The sequence below is a fragment of the Pongo pygmaeus genome, chromosome 1, assembly GCF_028885625.2.
Source record: "Pongo pygmaeus isolate AG05252 chromosome 1, NHGRI_mPonPyg2-v2.0_pri, whole genome shotgun sequence".
Classification (NCBI taxonomy): domain Eukaryota; kingdom Metazoa; phylum Chordata; class Mammalia; order Primates; family Hominidae; genus Pongo; species Pongo pygmaeus.
Genome location: NC_072373.2, coordinates 210,118,361 through 210,131,872, shown reverse-complemented (window position 1 = coordinate 210,131,872; position 13,512 = coordinate 210,118,361). Strand labels below are relative to the sequence as shown.

General features: G+C 52.2%; 2 protein-coding genes across 10 annotated transcripts in view; both read right to left on the bottom strand.

Annotated features, from left to right (window-relative positions):
- Nucleotides 1–55: 55 nt before the first annotated feature.
- On the bottom strand, nucleotides 56–10,021 carry DDOST (dolichyl-diphosphooligosaccharide--protein glycosyltransferase non-catalytic subunit). 2 transcript variants are annotated; one of them, XM_054503002.2, is made up of 11 exons: nucleotides 9,431–10,021; nucleotides 9,115–9,225; nucleotides 4,352–4,438; nucleotides 3,928–4,031; nucleotides 3,692–3,786; nucleotides 2,875–2,968; nucleotides 2,484–2,632; nucleotides 1,888–2,035; nucleotides 1,105–1,225; nucleotides 875–981; nucleotides 56–784 (listed from the first exon to the last, which is right to left on the bottom strand). In XM_054503002.2, the coding sequence occupies exons 1-11, from the start codon at nucleotides 9,633–9,635 to the stop codon at nucleotides 635–637; spliced, it is 1,371 nt and encodes a 456-aa protein (XP_054358977.1). In that variant the 5' UTR covers nucleotides 9,636–10,021; the 3' UTR covers nucleotides 56–634. The 2 variants fall into 2 exon arrangements, with proteins under 2 accessions (XP_054358977.1, XP_054358985.1); XM_054503010.2 differs by lacking the exons at nucleotides 9,115–9,225; nucleotides 9,431–10,021 and adding an exon at nucleotides 5,720–5,821 and having other exon boundaries at nucleotides 4,352–4,496.
- A 2,240-nt stretch (nucleotides 10,022–12,261) lies between these two features.
- The window catches only part of KIF17 (kinesin family member 17), a 53,713-nt gene continuing 52,462 nt past the window's right edge, over nucleotides 12,262–13,512 (bottom strand). For all 8 annotated transcript variants that reach the window (XM_054502988.2, XM_054502989.2, XM_054502991.2 and 5 more), the window contains one exon: nucleotides 12,262–13,008. In XM_054502988.2, coding sequence (XP_054358963.1) covers nucleotides 12,830–13,008 — 179 coding nt within the window. In that variant the 3' untranslated portion in view covers nucleotides 12,262–12,829. The remainder of the gene's footprint in view (nucleotides 13,009–13,512) is intronic.

The following is a 13,512-nucleotide window of genomic DNA, read 5'->3' as shown; positions in this document are numbered from 1 at the left end:
AAACAGCAACCCCCACCCACAGCCGTTAGCAAAGCAGGACCGGGGCCAGGTGAAGTTTGAGGGCAACATCTCTATTTTTTTTATTTTTTATTTTTTTTGAGACCGACAGAGTCTTGCACTGTTGCCCAGGCTGGAGTACAATGGCGCGATCTCAGCTCACTGCAAGCTCTGCCTCCTGGATTCATGCCATTCTCCTGCCTCAGCCTCCCGAGTAGCTGGGACTACAGGCGCCCACCACCATGCCCGGCTAATTTTTTGTACTTCTTTTAGTAGAGACGGGGTTTTACCGTGTCAGCCAGGATAGTCTCGATCTCCTGACCTCGTGATCCGCCTGCCTCGGCCTCCCAAAGTGCTGGGATTACAGGCATGAGCCACCGTGCCTGGCCACGTCTCTATTTTAGAAATGAGAGTGACTGCACATAGGAAAAATGCCACTTTTAGCAATTCAAAAAGTGGAAAAACTTATATAAAAATTATCCCGACTCCCACCCCTTGGCTCTCAGTGTTGCATCTCCCACAGAGGTAAAGTTGTGCCATTTTCCCACGGCTTTAAACAAAGCAAAACAAAACCACCAATCCTAATAACCCCCCTCCCCGCCCAGTCTCCACGCTGTGTGGAGAGGGCTCTGGCCCCTCAGTCGGATTTCTCCTTCTCCTTCATGTGCAAGAAGACGATGCTGAAGATGAAGAGTCCTAGCATCATGGAGAAGGCGCTGGCGTAGTAGGGGTAGGCCGAGGGGATGAAGCGCTCATACTGCGTGTGCTGGAGTGGCCGCACGGATACCTGCAGGAGGACAGAGGTGGCAGGACCTGGCCACTGCAGAGCCCGGGCAGGGCACATGCTAGCTGAAAACGGGCTGTCACCTGTGCTTACCTGAGTGGAAGAGTAGAGGTGTGTGTAGCCTAGCCGGTTGTAATCCACTTTAAACTGGAATACACCATATACGTCGGGCAACTTGAACTGAACACTGTATTTGCCACCTGTGGAAGAACCAACAAGAATAACCGGGAGGGGTTTCCCAGAGCGTTTCCAGGTTGGGCCTCGAGAGCAAGTGAGGCCTGGGGCTGTTTCTGGCAGCATCCTCGTGCAGGAACTACACTCACCTTTCTTCTTCAGGAAGGTCCTCACAAAAGGATCAATGCGGACAAACTCCAGCTGAATGTCATCGCCATCAAAGGGGACCCATTTGCCATTTGAGAGCTGCTGGATCACAATGCTGTACTCCTGAGATAAAAGGCCAGGTTAGCCAGGGCTGGCCATGACTGGAGGCCTTCCACCACCTGCAGGCAGAGCTGCACTTAATTCCCACCCGATGACCATGGCAGGAACGCCCAGGAGTTCACAAGACCTGCAGATGCCCCTGCCACCCGGCCCTGATCGGTAACCAGTCTCTCTCAGCAAGCTTAATTCCCCAACACAGCATCTCTGCCTCTTCTCTGAAGGCCCAAATTCCTTCCCACAGTATTCATGGCCCATCAAAGTCGACCTAAACCACCCTCCTGCCCCGGCATGTGCCAGGCACTTTCAAGCATTCATGCTTCCATATTCGCTTTCTCTTGCCTACCAAATTCATCCTAATGACCTAATCAAAACATCATTTCTCTTATTAAGTCCAACTTCCTGGGCAGAGTTAATCAGTGAAGCCCCTCCCACTGCTGCCCCCCATAACAAATACACACATCTCTTCAAAAGAAGTGCTCCTATTAGGACATCAGTTTTTATGCCAGGCTCTGCATCTAACCTGGCATGCTTAGGTGTAGGGATTAACTTATTCATCTTTATGTATGCCCTTTAGGCCAGCACAGAAGTGTTCAATAAGTGCTTCTGAGCTGAGCTCAGTCAGCTTGGCAAACCCTTTGGGCCCTCCCACCCCAAACATCTCTTACCACTAGGTCAGTGACAGTGTAGGCATTGGGTGGGGCTGTCTCGCCCACCCGATGATGGGACACAGGCCCCACACGGAGGACACCCTCCTCCTTGAACACCCAGCGGGAGAGGGCCACGGCTAGTTCATAGTTGCCTGTCTGGGAATACCTGCAGGAGGGAAACAGGAGAAGCTTGGGCACCAGAGCCACCTTTCCAGTGGTGCCTGATGGGCAGGACCACTCATGTCCACCACAACAGTACCCTAGTGAAGTTCTGCCTGTAGGCCTTGGGCACCTAGGGACTCATGGTTAAAGGGAACGCAGGAAAAAAACGAAAAGATATGGGTGGTTGGTTGTCATCTGCACAACAAATACATAAATTTCTAAAAGGAACGGTGGAGGTTAGGGATCTCTAGATGAGTCACTACTACCTTAAAAAATTGGAAGTGCCAATACCAGCAATACAGCAATAAAGCCCTGAAATAATCTGACAGCACCTGAAACACTCAGCCTCTGACACTTTTAGCTAAAAGCCTCCTCCTTCTCCTTCTGAGTCCTCCCCATATACACAGACTGCACCACCCGGATCCCCGGCCCCTAAGCCTCCCGGCAGCTACCTCTGGGAGCCGGGCGCCGCCTTCTGCACTGCTGAGTTGAAGAAGGAGTCGCTGAAGAAGTCGAGGGAGCCGCTGAAGATGACACGGGCATTGTTTCTGGCCTGGAGCCCAGCAATGAGGAGGGTGTTCTTCCCTACCGCATGTGGATACTGGGAACAAAACGAGGCTGTGACCCAAGCAGTTCCAAGTAAGGGAAAAGCTGCCACGCCTCCCGAGCAAGAGGACAGCAGGCCAGACAAAAACGACCCTGGCCCTACCTGAAGGGGAAGCCTGAGACCACACTGCTTCTGCCCATGCCCCACCCCACCAACTTGTCACTTCCTTCGCCTCAGCCAAATGTGCTGTTCTGCTTCATTCTTATTTCGAAGCCTCAAGGTTGTGAAGCCCTTACCTGGGTGATAGGCTTGTCCGGGAAGAAGGAGTAAGAGGTGGAAGAGCCCGTCAGGATGTCCAGCACCAAAGGGTTATCAGGATCGGCCACCATCCTGCAGCAGGATGACAACAGCCCAGCACTGGCCCCAGGAACTGAGCCCAAGGACATGGGATCCCCGAGAGCCAGTTCTTCCCAGCAATGAATCCTTTTTTCTTAATTGCCAACCACTTAGCTCTTGTCTTGATATAACAATGGAGTTTGACTTTTGTTTTTGTTTTTCAGACAGATCTCGCTCTGCCACCTGGGCTGGAGTGCAGTGGCACAACCTTGGCTCACTGCAACCTCCGCCTCCTGGGTTCAAGCAATTCTCTTGCATCAGCCTCCCAAGTAGCTGGGACTACAAGCACACACCACCACGCCTAGCTAATTTTTGTATTTTTAGCAGAGACGGGGTTTCACCATGTTGGCCAGGCTGGTCTCAAACGCCTGACCTCAGGTGATCTGCCCACCTCAGCCTCCCAAAGTGCTGGGATTACAGGCATGAGCCACTGCGCTCGGCCAACTTTTTTTTTTTTTTTTTTTTTTTTTTTAAAGAGAGGAGTTCTGTGTTGCCCAGGCTGGTCTCAAACTCCTGGCCTCAAGCGATCCTCCTGCCTAGGCCTTCCCAAAGTGCTGGGATTACAGGTTTGAGCCACTGTACTCGGCCTTAATATAACAAATTAATCCCATCTACATACCCCTAAAGAATTACAATTTTGCCTTGATTTCCCAAAAAAATGAAGTGACCCCTTCTTCCCCCAGGTTTCTGCTGTCCTCTCCCTGCTCACTCACTCACCCAACACCTCGAAAGAGGATGGGATTTAGAGATGATTTCCCAACGATGGTTGGGGCCTTCAGCAGGTTCTCAGTGTCAGCCACGATAAGCGTATGCTGCAAAGAGTAGATGGAAAGGTGGGTGGTCAGGAAAAGGTTCCCCAAGCCAGGCAGAACCTCCTCACGCCCTCTTGGCTTTTGGCTAAGCAGAGCTTTGCCATATGTCCCTGAAACCTGGAAGGTGACAGGCCTGATTACCTGGCCAAGGTCTGAGATGTCATAGTTGTGATGGTCAATGACAGCCGTTTTCTCCTCGTCAAACTCAATCCCGCACTCACTGCCCAGTTCTCGAAGAGGGTCACCTGCACAGACCCAAGAGACACCTGGGTGAGCCCTTACAGGGGGGCCTTGGGCCAAGTGTCCTGGCTTCCTTGTGACTCCCTTTCTGTCAGCCCCAGTGCCCTGCAGCTTCATCCAGCTGGGCTCAGCCCCAAATGGACCCCTGGACAGCAGTGTGGTATTCCGCCTCCAGGAGTCAGATTCTGAACTGAGAAAACAGTTCCCTCACTGACTCCCCAGCTAAGGCCCACCCAGTGAATGCTAATTTGGCAGGTTCTGTTTGTAATGCTCTCCAACTCCCTGGAGAAGTGGAAAGCACCAGAACCTCCCAGGTCGGACTCACCAATGTCTGAGCTGGCAGCTACCAGCACACTGCCTCCACCGTCAATAAAGGCACTGATGGTCTCCACATTGATGTTGCCTCCAAAATCTGAAAGCAGGCACCAGACACAGTGACCCAGAGGTCTCCTCTCCTTGCTTCTCTGACACTGGCAGGGCAGGGACACGAAGGGCAGAGCAGCCACGATCACTCACAGAGCAGCACCCTCTGGGGGCCACAATGAGGGAGAGGCTTCCGGCACCACATCCCAGAACGGGCAAGGCCCCATCCTCCCAGCGTGAAGACTCAAAATTATGGCTCAGAATTAGAAACTTCTGGAGGTTTGGAGGAAACAGTCGAACATCCACTAATTGCACTGGTCAAGTAAGCTGTACATATTTCAAGTCACATAGGAAATAATGCATTTGGAAATGCCGTACTGCCCGTATTTCATCTCATCCCCTGCACCTTTCACGCTAGTGATGCTGATCACTGGAGCCAGTTTCCAGAGCCTGTCAACTCCACCCCGTCTAAATGGTCTGAGGAAGAGCACTTCTGCATCTCCAGTGATGCCGTCACTTGACACTAGTACTCTCTGGTCTGGCATTAATCCATTTTTCCCTATTAATCCTACAGATTCTATCCATGACATCCACAACAGAGCCACCCAGTGCACTGCTTTTTAAAAAGTGATCACCAAAAGGGCTCATTAATTTCCAACATTTGTAACTGTGAGATCCTATCCTTTTTTGGTCAATTAATTGGATCATGTGACTACTGCCATAAGCATCTAAAACTAGCACTGGGTGGGGCTATTTGAGGCTCCAGAGTCTCCCCAAAGGGTACTCTGATGTTCAATCTAAGGTAATGAAGGCAGTGCTCAGTAATCCATTTATTCATTAAATGAGTAACTCTTGTGAGAAGAGAAGAAAAACAAAGTGGACAATGTGGGAGGGGAGCTCTTGTGCCAAGGTTGTTTAAGGAAGACCTGCAAGTGGCATCTGAGAAGATGTAAGCGTGAGCCAGGCAGTCTGTGGGGTCAGAGGATTCCCAGCAGAGTGAACACCAGGTGCAAAGTCCCCCAGGCGGGTGGGCAGGGTCACCAGCAAGGGGCCCAGTGTGGCTTAGCTAGAGAGAAAGGAGTGAGCAGCAGGAGCTAAGGCCAGGTGAAGTGAGGGCCCAGGCTGCACAGGGCTCTGCACCCCACACAAGGGCCCTGCCGTGGGGAGCCGCTGGAGGATTCTGAGCAGGGGCCTGGCAGGATCTCATTCCTATTTTTGAAGGACGATCCTGGCGGCGGGGTAGAGACTAGGGTACGAGGGTGAGAGTGGCTGTGGTGATGGGTTAGAAGGCCACTGTGAAAATCTAGGCAGTGAAGAGTGCTGAGCCAACCTTGGAGCAGCAACAGAGGGAGGCACGGCAGGCCTCCACGCCTTCTGATGGCACAGCCGCAGGGCCTGCTGATGCTTCGACGGGCATTAGAAAAGCTCCAAGGAGTCTGGCTGAGCAACCAGAAGGATGGACATGCCAATTTCTGAGACTGGACAGAGAAGTGTGTCCATTAGACCCTCAGTAGCAGGTGGAAATGACTTTGTAAAGATCTGAATATAAGAGCCCTGTTTTTTGAGGGGTAATCTTCAGCAGAAAACTAAAAGCACCTTACCTGATCTTCAGGCATACGCAGAAGCTCCTGTATTCTCTACCTCTGCCTCTCATGCTACATTCAAAAAGCCATCTATCTACTCTCCTTCGGAAAGGCCAGGCAGTCTTAGATGTTCCAAAAGCAGCCTATTGGCACAGTGCAGTGGCCGATTTTGCCCCTCAGAGCAATGTCTGGAGACATTTCTTCGCTGTCACATAACAGGGAAGTGGTCACTGGCATTAATGGGCAGAGGCCCGGGGTGCTGTTAAACACCCTACAGTACACTGGACAGCCTCACTATAAAAAAATTATCTGGTCTGAAACGTCAAGAGTGCACCTGTTGAGAAACTCTTGTAAAGTAGACAGAACACGGGCTTTGAAATTGAGACCACTTAGAACTAGGCAAATCCCTTCACCCTCCTGAACCCATTTCCCCATCTGTAACAGGGATCCAGTTTTTCCCAGGTATAGAGGATGCGCTGAAAATTTCTTCCCTTGTAGACATGACTGCCAGTGACCTGGCAGCCTTCCGATGCCAGAGGGCAAAGAAGCCACTGGGGCACGGAGAGGGAAGCCAGGCCAGCACTCACACACCTGAGAGGGTGACAGTGACAGTGGCCATGGGACGAGGGCAGGGCCCTGGAAGCAGACACCAAACCCCTACCCTGAACCCTACCCTGCAGCCTCCTCCCAAGGAACGCCTGAGGATTTCCCACAGCAGCACCTTCCACAGTGTGGAACCCACTCCACCAGAGGCAGAAAAGGCGGCAACACGAATGCGGGAATCAGGCTTTAAATAACCTTGAATCTCAGAGACAGAAAGTTACTCCCCTTCCTTATTTTTCAAGCTTTCTCCATCAAAGAGAATGTCTTAGTTTGATACTAGTTGTTAGAACTTCTAATGCTTGCCAATCTCCTTTTTCAAGAGGGAACCTCAGGTTCAAAGCCTTCGGCAGGCAGCAGTATCTGGCTAGAACTTACGGGTGTTGTTTTTATTCTATTTATAGTTACCTTCTACGTACATCAAGTGACGACACTGGATTTCCATTTTCAGTGGTAGTTCTGGGCTCGCTATTGGTTCCCTTTTAAAATGTTATTTTAGTTTTTTTCTCTTTTCTTTTTTTTTTTTTTTTTTTGAGACAGGGTCTTGCTCTGTCGCTTAGGCTGGAGTGCAGCTGGCATGATCTCAGCTCACTGCAGCCTTGACCACCAAGGGTCAGCAATCCTCCCACCTCAGCTTCCCCAGTAGCTGGGACTACAGGCATGTGCCACCACGCCCGGCTAATTTTGTTCATTTTTTTGTAGAGATGAGGTCTCACTATGTTGCCCAGGCTAGTCTCAAACTCCTGGACTCAAGCAATCCTTCTGCCTCGGCCTCCCAAAGTGATGGGATTATAGGGATAAGCTATCGTACCTAGCCTTTTTTTTTTTTTAGCAGGTCAATTTGAAGAAAAAGGTAGTTATTAGCACAGGAGATACATAACATGGTAAAAACCACGAAGGACGTGTGCAAATGACTAAAGTTTGGGAAACACTGTTTTACGCTCTCTGTCATTTCTCCCACCAACAGTATCCTCTCTCAGCCCTCTCCTGAGCAGTCTCATTCACTGCTTCTTTCCTTCCGACCTACACAAGCTGACAGTGCCTCCACTTCATCTTACATCCTGACACAGGGTTTGGTAACTCATTTCAGGTCTTCATTTCCTCAAAAACAGACTGAAAAAACTCCTGCAGGGCAGACTCCCTATCCTTAAGATCTCACCCAGTCCACTGTAAGGTACCTATTTCAAAGTTTCAAACACAGCAAAAACTTGGCAAACACCAGTTACTGCACCGAAGCCTCCACTCACCTGCCCAGTCATCTGAAGATTTCAACTTATACCAATTTGGGGTGACATCTGCCTAACTAATCTTGTCTCCAAAAAGCCAATTCCAAAAGCACATGTTGCAAGGGAGTTGGGAGTGACACAGTAAGTAACAAAAGCCTAGGGAAAATACTTGAGGGATTTGGTGGAACTGAATCTCACATGAACTACAGAGAATAAAGAAGCCACGTCCCAGTTATTCAGGAGGCTGAGGAGGGAGGATCACTTGAACCTGGGAGGTCGAGACTGTAGAGAGCCATGATCGCACCACTGCACTCAGCCTGGGGAACAAAGCAAGACCCTGTCTCAAAAAAACAAACAAATAAAAAAGGCACCAATGAAGAACTTCCTAAGCTTCATCAGCTGAAGGGAAGAAGGCAGTCCTGTCTTACCCAAACAGGGACAACGTGAGTCTTTTAAGAAAAAGATAAACTGAAGCAAATAAAGAAGAGAATGACTAACATGCTCACCAAAAAAGTATGGCAAAAGAGAAATAGCCAAGGAGCTGGGGATGTTCAGTCTGGAGGAGAAACAACCAAATAAGCTATGATTATGTGAAGGCTATACTTCCAAACTAGATAAGCATTCTCTCTATTCTCTAAGGTGCTGGGGAGCATAAGAACAAAATAAAGCAGGAGACAATATTTGCTTAATATAAGAACTTCTTAACAGAATTGTTCAGTGGTGGAGTGGATTGCCTCATAAAACAGGAATACTCAAGTATAAACTGGATAATCTGGCCAAGATATTCATTCTGTTAAACGACTAGCCCTCTGCAAGGCTGCTGGACGTATCTATCCAGCCTCAAATGGGAGGAGGGGTGGGGTGGTAGATAATTGCTAAGGCTCTTTTTTCAGCCCGAGACTATGAATCTATCTGAATTCTTAAGATCAACTGCCACAATGCACAATGCCTCTTTATAGCAATCCATATTAATAACAGGCCATTTCCTCTTTCCACCCAGGCAAACCCAACCCAGGAGCTTTCCATCTTTCTATCAGGCCCTTTACAGAGTAAACCCCCTTCTCAGTAGAGCAGCAGGGCCCTGGGTTCCATGGTCTGCAGCAACACTTGACTCCACAATCCTTAGCTGTGTCTTTTAGAAAGATGTCCCCTTCTAGGGTCAGGTCAGAAATGAGCATTTTCCTCATCTCCGTGGTAGCAGCGTCCAGGACTGGCAACCCATCCTGTGACCCAGGACATGCACAAGAACGAGAAGAAAGCAATCCATCAGTCCTGGGTCTCGAATCCCAGTGCTAGGGGCGACGCGGAACCCTTACCTTCTACCGAAGGGGAGAAAATGATGAGATTGTCATAGAGGAATTCCCCATACTTTATGAGAGACAGGCTGGGGTCATCAGCGGTCTTGAATGTGAGCTCAAAGCCCCGGTCTGGACAAGAAAAAATAGGTAGTTGAGGAAGACGGGACGCGAAGGGAAACCCCTGCTGCAGACACCGCGGACCCGCACGCCAAGCGGCAGGCCAGACCCGGGCGGCCTGCTCCAGGAAAGGAAGTGGGAAGGAGAGTGGTCAATGCCCTCGATGCTGTACCAACACCAGGCCCCCACACGCTCCCCCCTCGGACCCCGCTCTCACCCTTCAGGCTCCGGAAGAAAAGCGAATGAGTCTCCCGCACGTTGAGGTTGTCCAGCAGCACTAAGGTGCGGGGTCCGCTGGCGCAAACCGCGCCAAGCAAGGGCAGCAGCAACCAAAAGAGGGCCCAAGCCCGGGCCGCGGTGCTGGGCTCCATCTTCCTCCTCCTGCCGAAAGACCTAGCACCTGGACACCGGAAGTACCCCATCTACGGTAGCCCAATCGCGGCTCGTGGCCGTGGAGCACCACCCGGAAGTGATCGGGATACGCCGGGGCTAGGCGTCCAGAGCCGCAGCTTTGGCGGTAAGGAGCGGAGAGCACCGCCGGAAGTGTCCTGGTGGTAGGCGGATTCCTTGAACTCTATTGGCGGGAGTGAATCAAGGCCCCGCCTCCCAAAAGAAAAGGCTCAATCCTAGAAAGACAGCTCTGCAGCCGCGGCCAATCAACGAGGCCGAGCGCCCTTTGCTCCGCCCAGGCCGGCCTCCCGCCCCCTAGTCTGGAGCCCGCTTCCCGCTGGAGCTTGCGGGGTGTTCCCTGGGCTTGACCGTCGCGTCCCGGATAGGGTGTGGGGCCACCTTCTTGCTGGCGGGGTCTTCACTGGGCCTGGGAAGGCTCGGGACCAGGAACTAGGCCCCACCTCCACCATCTCTAGGGAGGAGGGGTTGGAAGAATAAGATCAGGGCCAGGGCACTTGGAGCCTCCTTCCTGCTGCTCACGGCTCCAGGGGCCATGGCATGGACGGGCCTGTCCTGCCCAGCTCGGTGGCCCACGCTGGAGACTGTGGATGGGCAGTAGACTGGCCTAGCGATGGTTCCATTTCCAAGCTGCATCTCTCACTAGCCGTTACCCGGGCATTGCACTTCTCTCCAGGACAGTTTCCCTGGCTGTAAGTAGCACTAAGGACGAGGTCCAGCTCCGCTGCTTATCTGTGTGCCTTAGGAACAGCCATTTAATTACCTCATCTCTGGGCTCTTGGGAGGAACATGGCAGGTTTTGAAGCACTTAGCGCCGGGCTAGAGTGAACATCCATTCAATAATGTGGCTCCCACCGCTTCTAGGTTAATACAGAGGCCACCCGGTTCACCTCAGACCTGCCTTTGTCCACCAGGGGTTTAAGTAAAAACTACCACAAGCAGCAAGACTTCCACTGTCCTCTGGGTCCCAACCACAATCCTGAGGCCAATGGTGACGGCAATTGTAGAGACAGAAGGTAGCAGTTCCTTTCTGACACTTGTCCACCAACCCAAGAATAGCGAAAATCAAAACCTCCCTCCATGCATCTTCTTAACGGACTCTACTTGCTCTCCATTCCCACTGGCTCCGCCCCAAGTTAAGCCTCTGCAGAGCTCCTGGCTCCTGCACCCTAACTCCTGCCCCTCCACCCTCGACACACAGTACCACGTGCGCCCGCCTCTAATTCAGAGCCAACGGTGTTAAACTGTTGTTTAAGAGTAGGCCACAGCACAGGGACACCCCAAGGCTCTTTGCTCTCAGGTCTCCACCTACACTCATCTCAGCAGCCTCGTCCCCTCAGTCCTTGCTCAGGGCTTCAATGGAACCGGAATGGCCCAGCCTTTAACACCCTGAGTTCCACACCTCCTGCCTTTTGCTTTGCAGCTCTCTCCGCCAGAAGCGCCCTCCTTACATCCCCATCTTAAACCTCCCAGGATCTTCTCCATCCTTTCTGGGAGCCCCACCCAGCACTGCTCCCTTCAGAAAGGCACTCTTTGTTCCCCATAAAGACCTGATCTCGACCAGGCGCGGTGGCTCACACCTGTAATCCCAGCACTTTGGCAGGCTGAGGTGGGCAGATCACTTGAGGTCAGGAGTTCATGACCAGCCTGGCTAACATGGTGAAACCCCGTCTCTAATACAAAAAATTTAACCGGGCATGGTGGCAGGCGCCTGTAATCCCAGCTACTCATGAGTCTGAGACAGGAGAATCGCTTGAACCCGGGAGGTGGAGGCTTCAGTGAGCTGAGATCGCCCGCTGCTGCACTCCAGCCTGGGTGACAGAGCAAGACTCTGTCTCAAAGAAAATAAAAATAATTTTTAAAAGACCTGATCTCACCTGCTCTGATTCAGGATGTACTTGCTGCCTGCCTCTGGCTGGATATCTCTAGTTGTCTAAGCACCCCCACCCCAGCTTCTCAAGAGTGTGTGCTCCTTGGCCCAGGCATGTGGCTTGTGGGGCCTGCCATAGAAATTGATACAAAATAGGGAGGAGGAAGACTAACACAGGGCACCTGCTATGCCCCAGGAGCTTTACATACTATCTCATTTAATCTTCACATTAACCCTGTGAGGTGGGCGTTATCCCCATTTCACAGATGAGGCTCAGAGTGAAATGAGGTTCCAGGACTGTGCCAAAGGCCAAGCCTTTTCCCTTAGATTGTGAAGCCCCCCCACAGGACTGGCCTGGGATAGAGTGGGCAAGGGGAGGGCTGTGTCCTAGGTACCCCCCTATGCGGGCACAAACAGGGTGGCCTGGATTTATTTCTGGCTATATCAGGACACTCAGTCCCAGCACAGCCCCTCCCAGCACAGCCCCCAGGACAGTCAAAAGCTGGGCCCTTTTCTGGCCTCAGTGAGACATGGCCCTATTTTCCACAACAAGGGGTCTGCTTTCCTGGGTCACAGGTCCTTCGAGAATCTAATGAAAATTCAGACGCTCTTCCCAGAAGAATGTACTCACGATTGTAGGGAGCTGCAGAAACCCTGGAGGTCCCAGGCAAAAGAACCCTTTTTCCAGAAAGAACTTCCCTGGGACAGCCAGGCCACAATGGCAGGGAGGGGCCCCAAGTGACACTGTCAGAGGGTCAGAGAAGGGGAGCTTATCTTAAAAGCAGTTTATTGGGCAGCTTAATGTGGAGTGGCCTTCCTTGGGCCACAGACCAGCCAGGGGTGGGCAGTGCAGGAAGACCTGCTGTGGGACCCCTGTGCCACCCCATGGGGCAGGGCAGTTCTTAGGAAGTGGGGCCAGTCAGACAGAGGCACAGTTCCTTCCCAGCTGATATTGAGCTTCTTTCACGTGGCAGCTGCTGCCCTCTCCATCAGGGCTGGTGAAGGCTGTGAAGCAGGTCTGAGGCTTTGAGGCAAAGACCAACACTGGTGGGCATGGGTGTGGGCTCCGTGGCAGGTGAGCAGACGGAAACACTGATGTGGTGTGAACAGCTGGAGTAGGCCTCTTTAAGGAGGACTATACAGCCTCCAAGGGGCTCCTGCCCAGGGCAGAGGTGGGCTCTCGGGAACAGGGAAGAGAATGTGTCTTCCCAGGGCTGAGGGAGCCCTCAGGCCCCGGAGTGCTGTGTGGCAGGTGGGAGGAGGCCTGGTTGGGGCTGCCCTGGGAGGGCCTGGCGGTCTCTAGATGCCTATAAGGCAGGCAACGGCAAGCAGCTGTGCTCACAGAGGCTCACTGCCAAAGTTGCTTTTGCTTTTCTTACGCTTGGCCTTGGTGAAAGGGATGTCGAGGGACTCGAGGCGGAAGGGCCGGGGCTGGGGCATTTCAGCGGCCTGGGTGGGTGGGATGGCAGAGTTGTTGCTGAGTGGGCAGCTGAGGCCTGGTGGCGAGTTGTGATGTGCTGTGGGGAAGAGGGCAGAGGTGCTGGTAAGCCAGGAGAGCAGGGATGGAGAGAAAATGCCCCAGGTGGGTAGGATGGAGAGCCTGGCTCACCCCACTCCCACTCCCCCTGCCCAGCCAGAGGCCCTGGCCCTGCAGCTGGGACCCCAGGCTCTGCGAGGCTGCTCTGGCTGAGGTCTCAGACCCAGCAACTATGTCTGCATCCAAAGAGGCTGGGCTGGGGAGTTGGGGTTTTAAAGCCTCAGACTGAGGCCGCCTGGGATCTCAAGCCAGACAAGTCTGGGTTCAAAGCCCAGCTCCACTGCTTCCTATAACCTTAGAGAAGCTGCTTCGTCTCTGAGCCTCAGTTTCCTCATCTGCAACATGGGCACAATGCCAGGCACTCAATCCTATTTCCCCCCCCCCCACCCCACCTTATTCCTCAACTCTACCCATTCTGTCTCTTAAATAACCTCAATATATAGAACTCAAATTTGCTCTTTTTTTTTTTTTGAGAAAGGCTCAC

Coding starts and splice junctions, on each gene's coding strand:
- DDOST (XM_054503002.2), bottom strand. CDS start 9,635: ATGGGGTACTTCCGGTGTCCAGGTGCTAGGTCTTTCGGCAGGAGGAGG. Junction 4,032..4,351: donor AGCTGCCAGCTCAGACATTG/GTGAGTCCGACC, acceptor GGGTCTGTGCAG/GTGACCCTCTTCGAGAACTG. Junction 785..874: donor ACCTCTACTCTTCCACTCAG/GTAAGCACAGGT, acceptor GTCCTCCTGCAG/GTATCCGTGCGGCCACTCCA.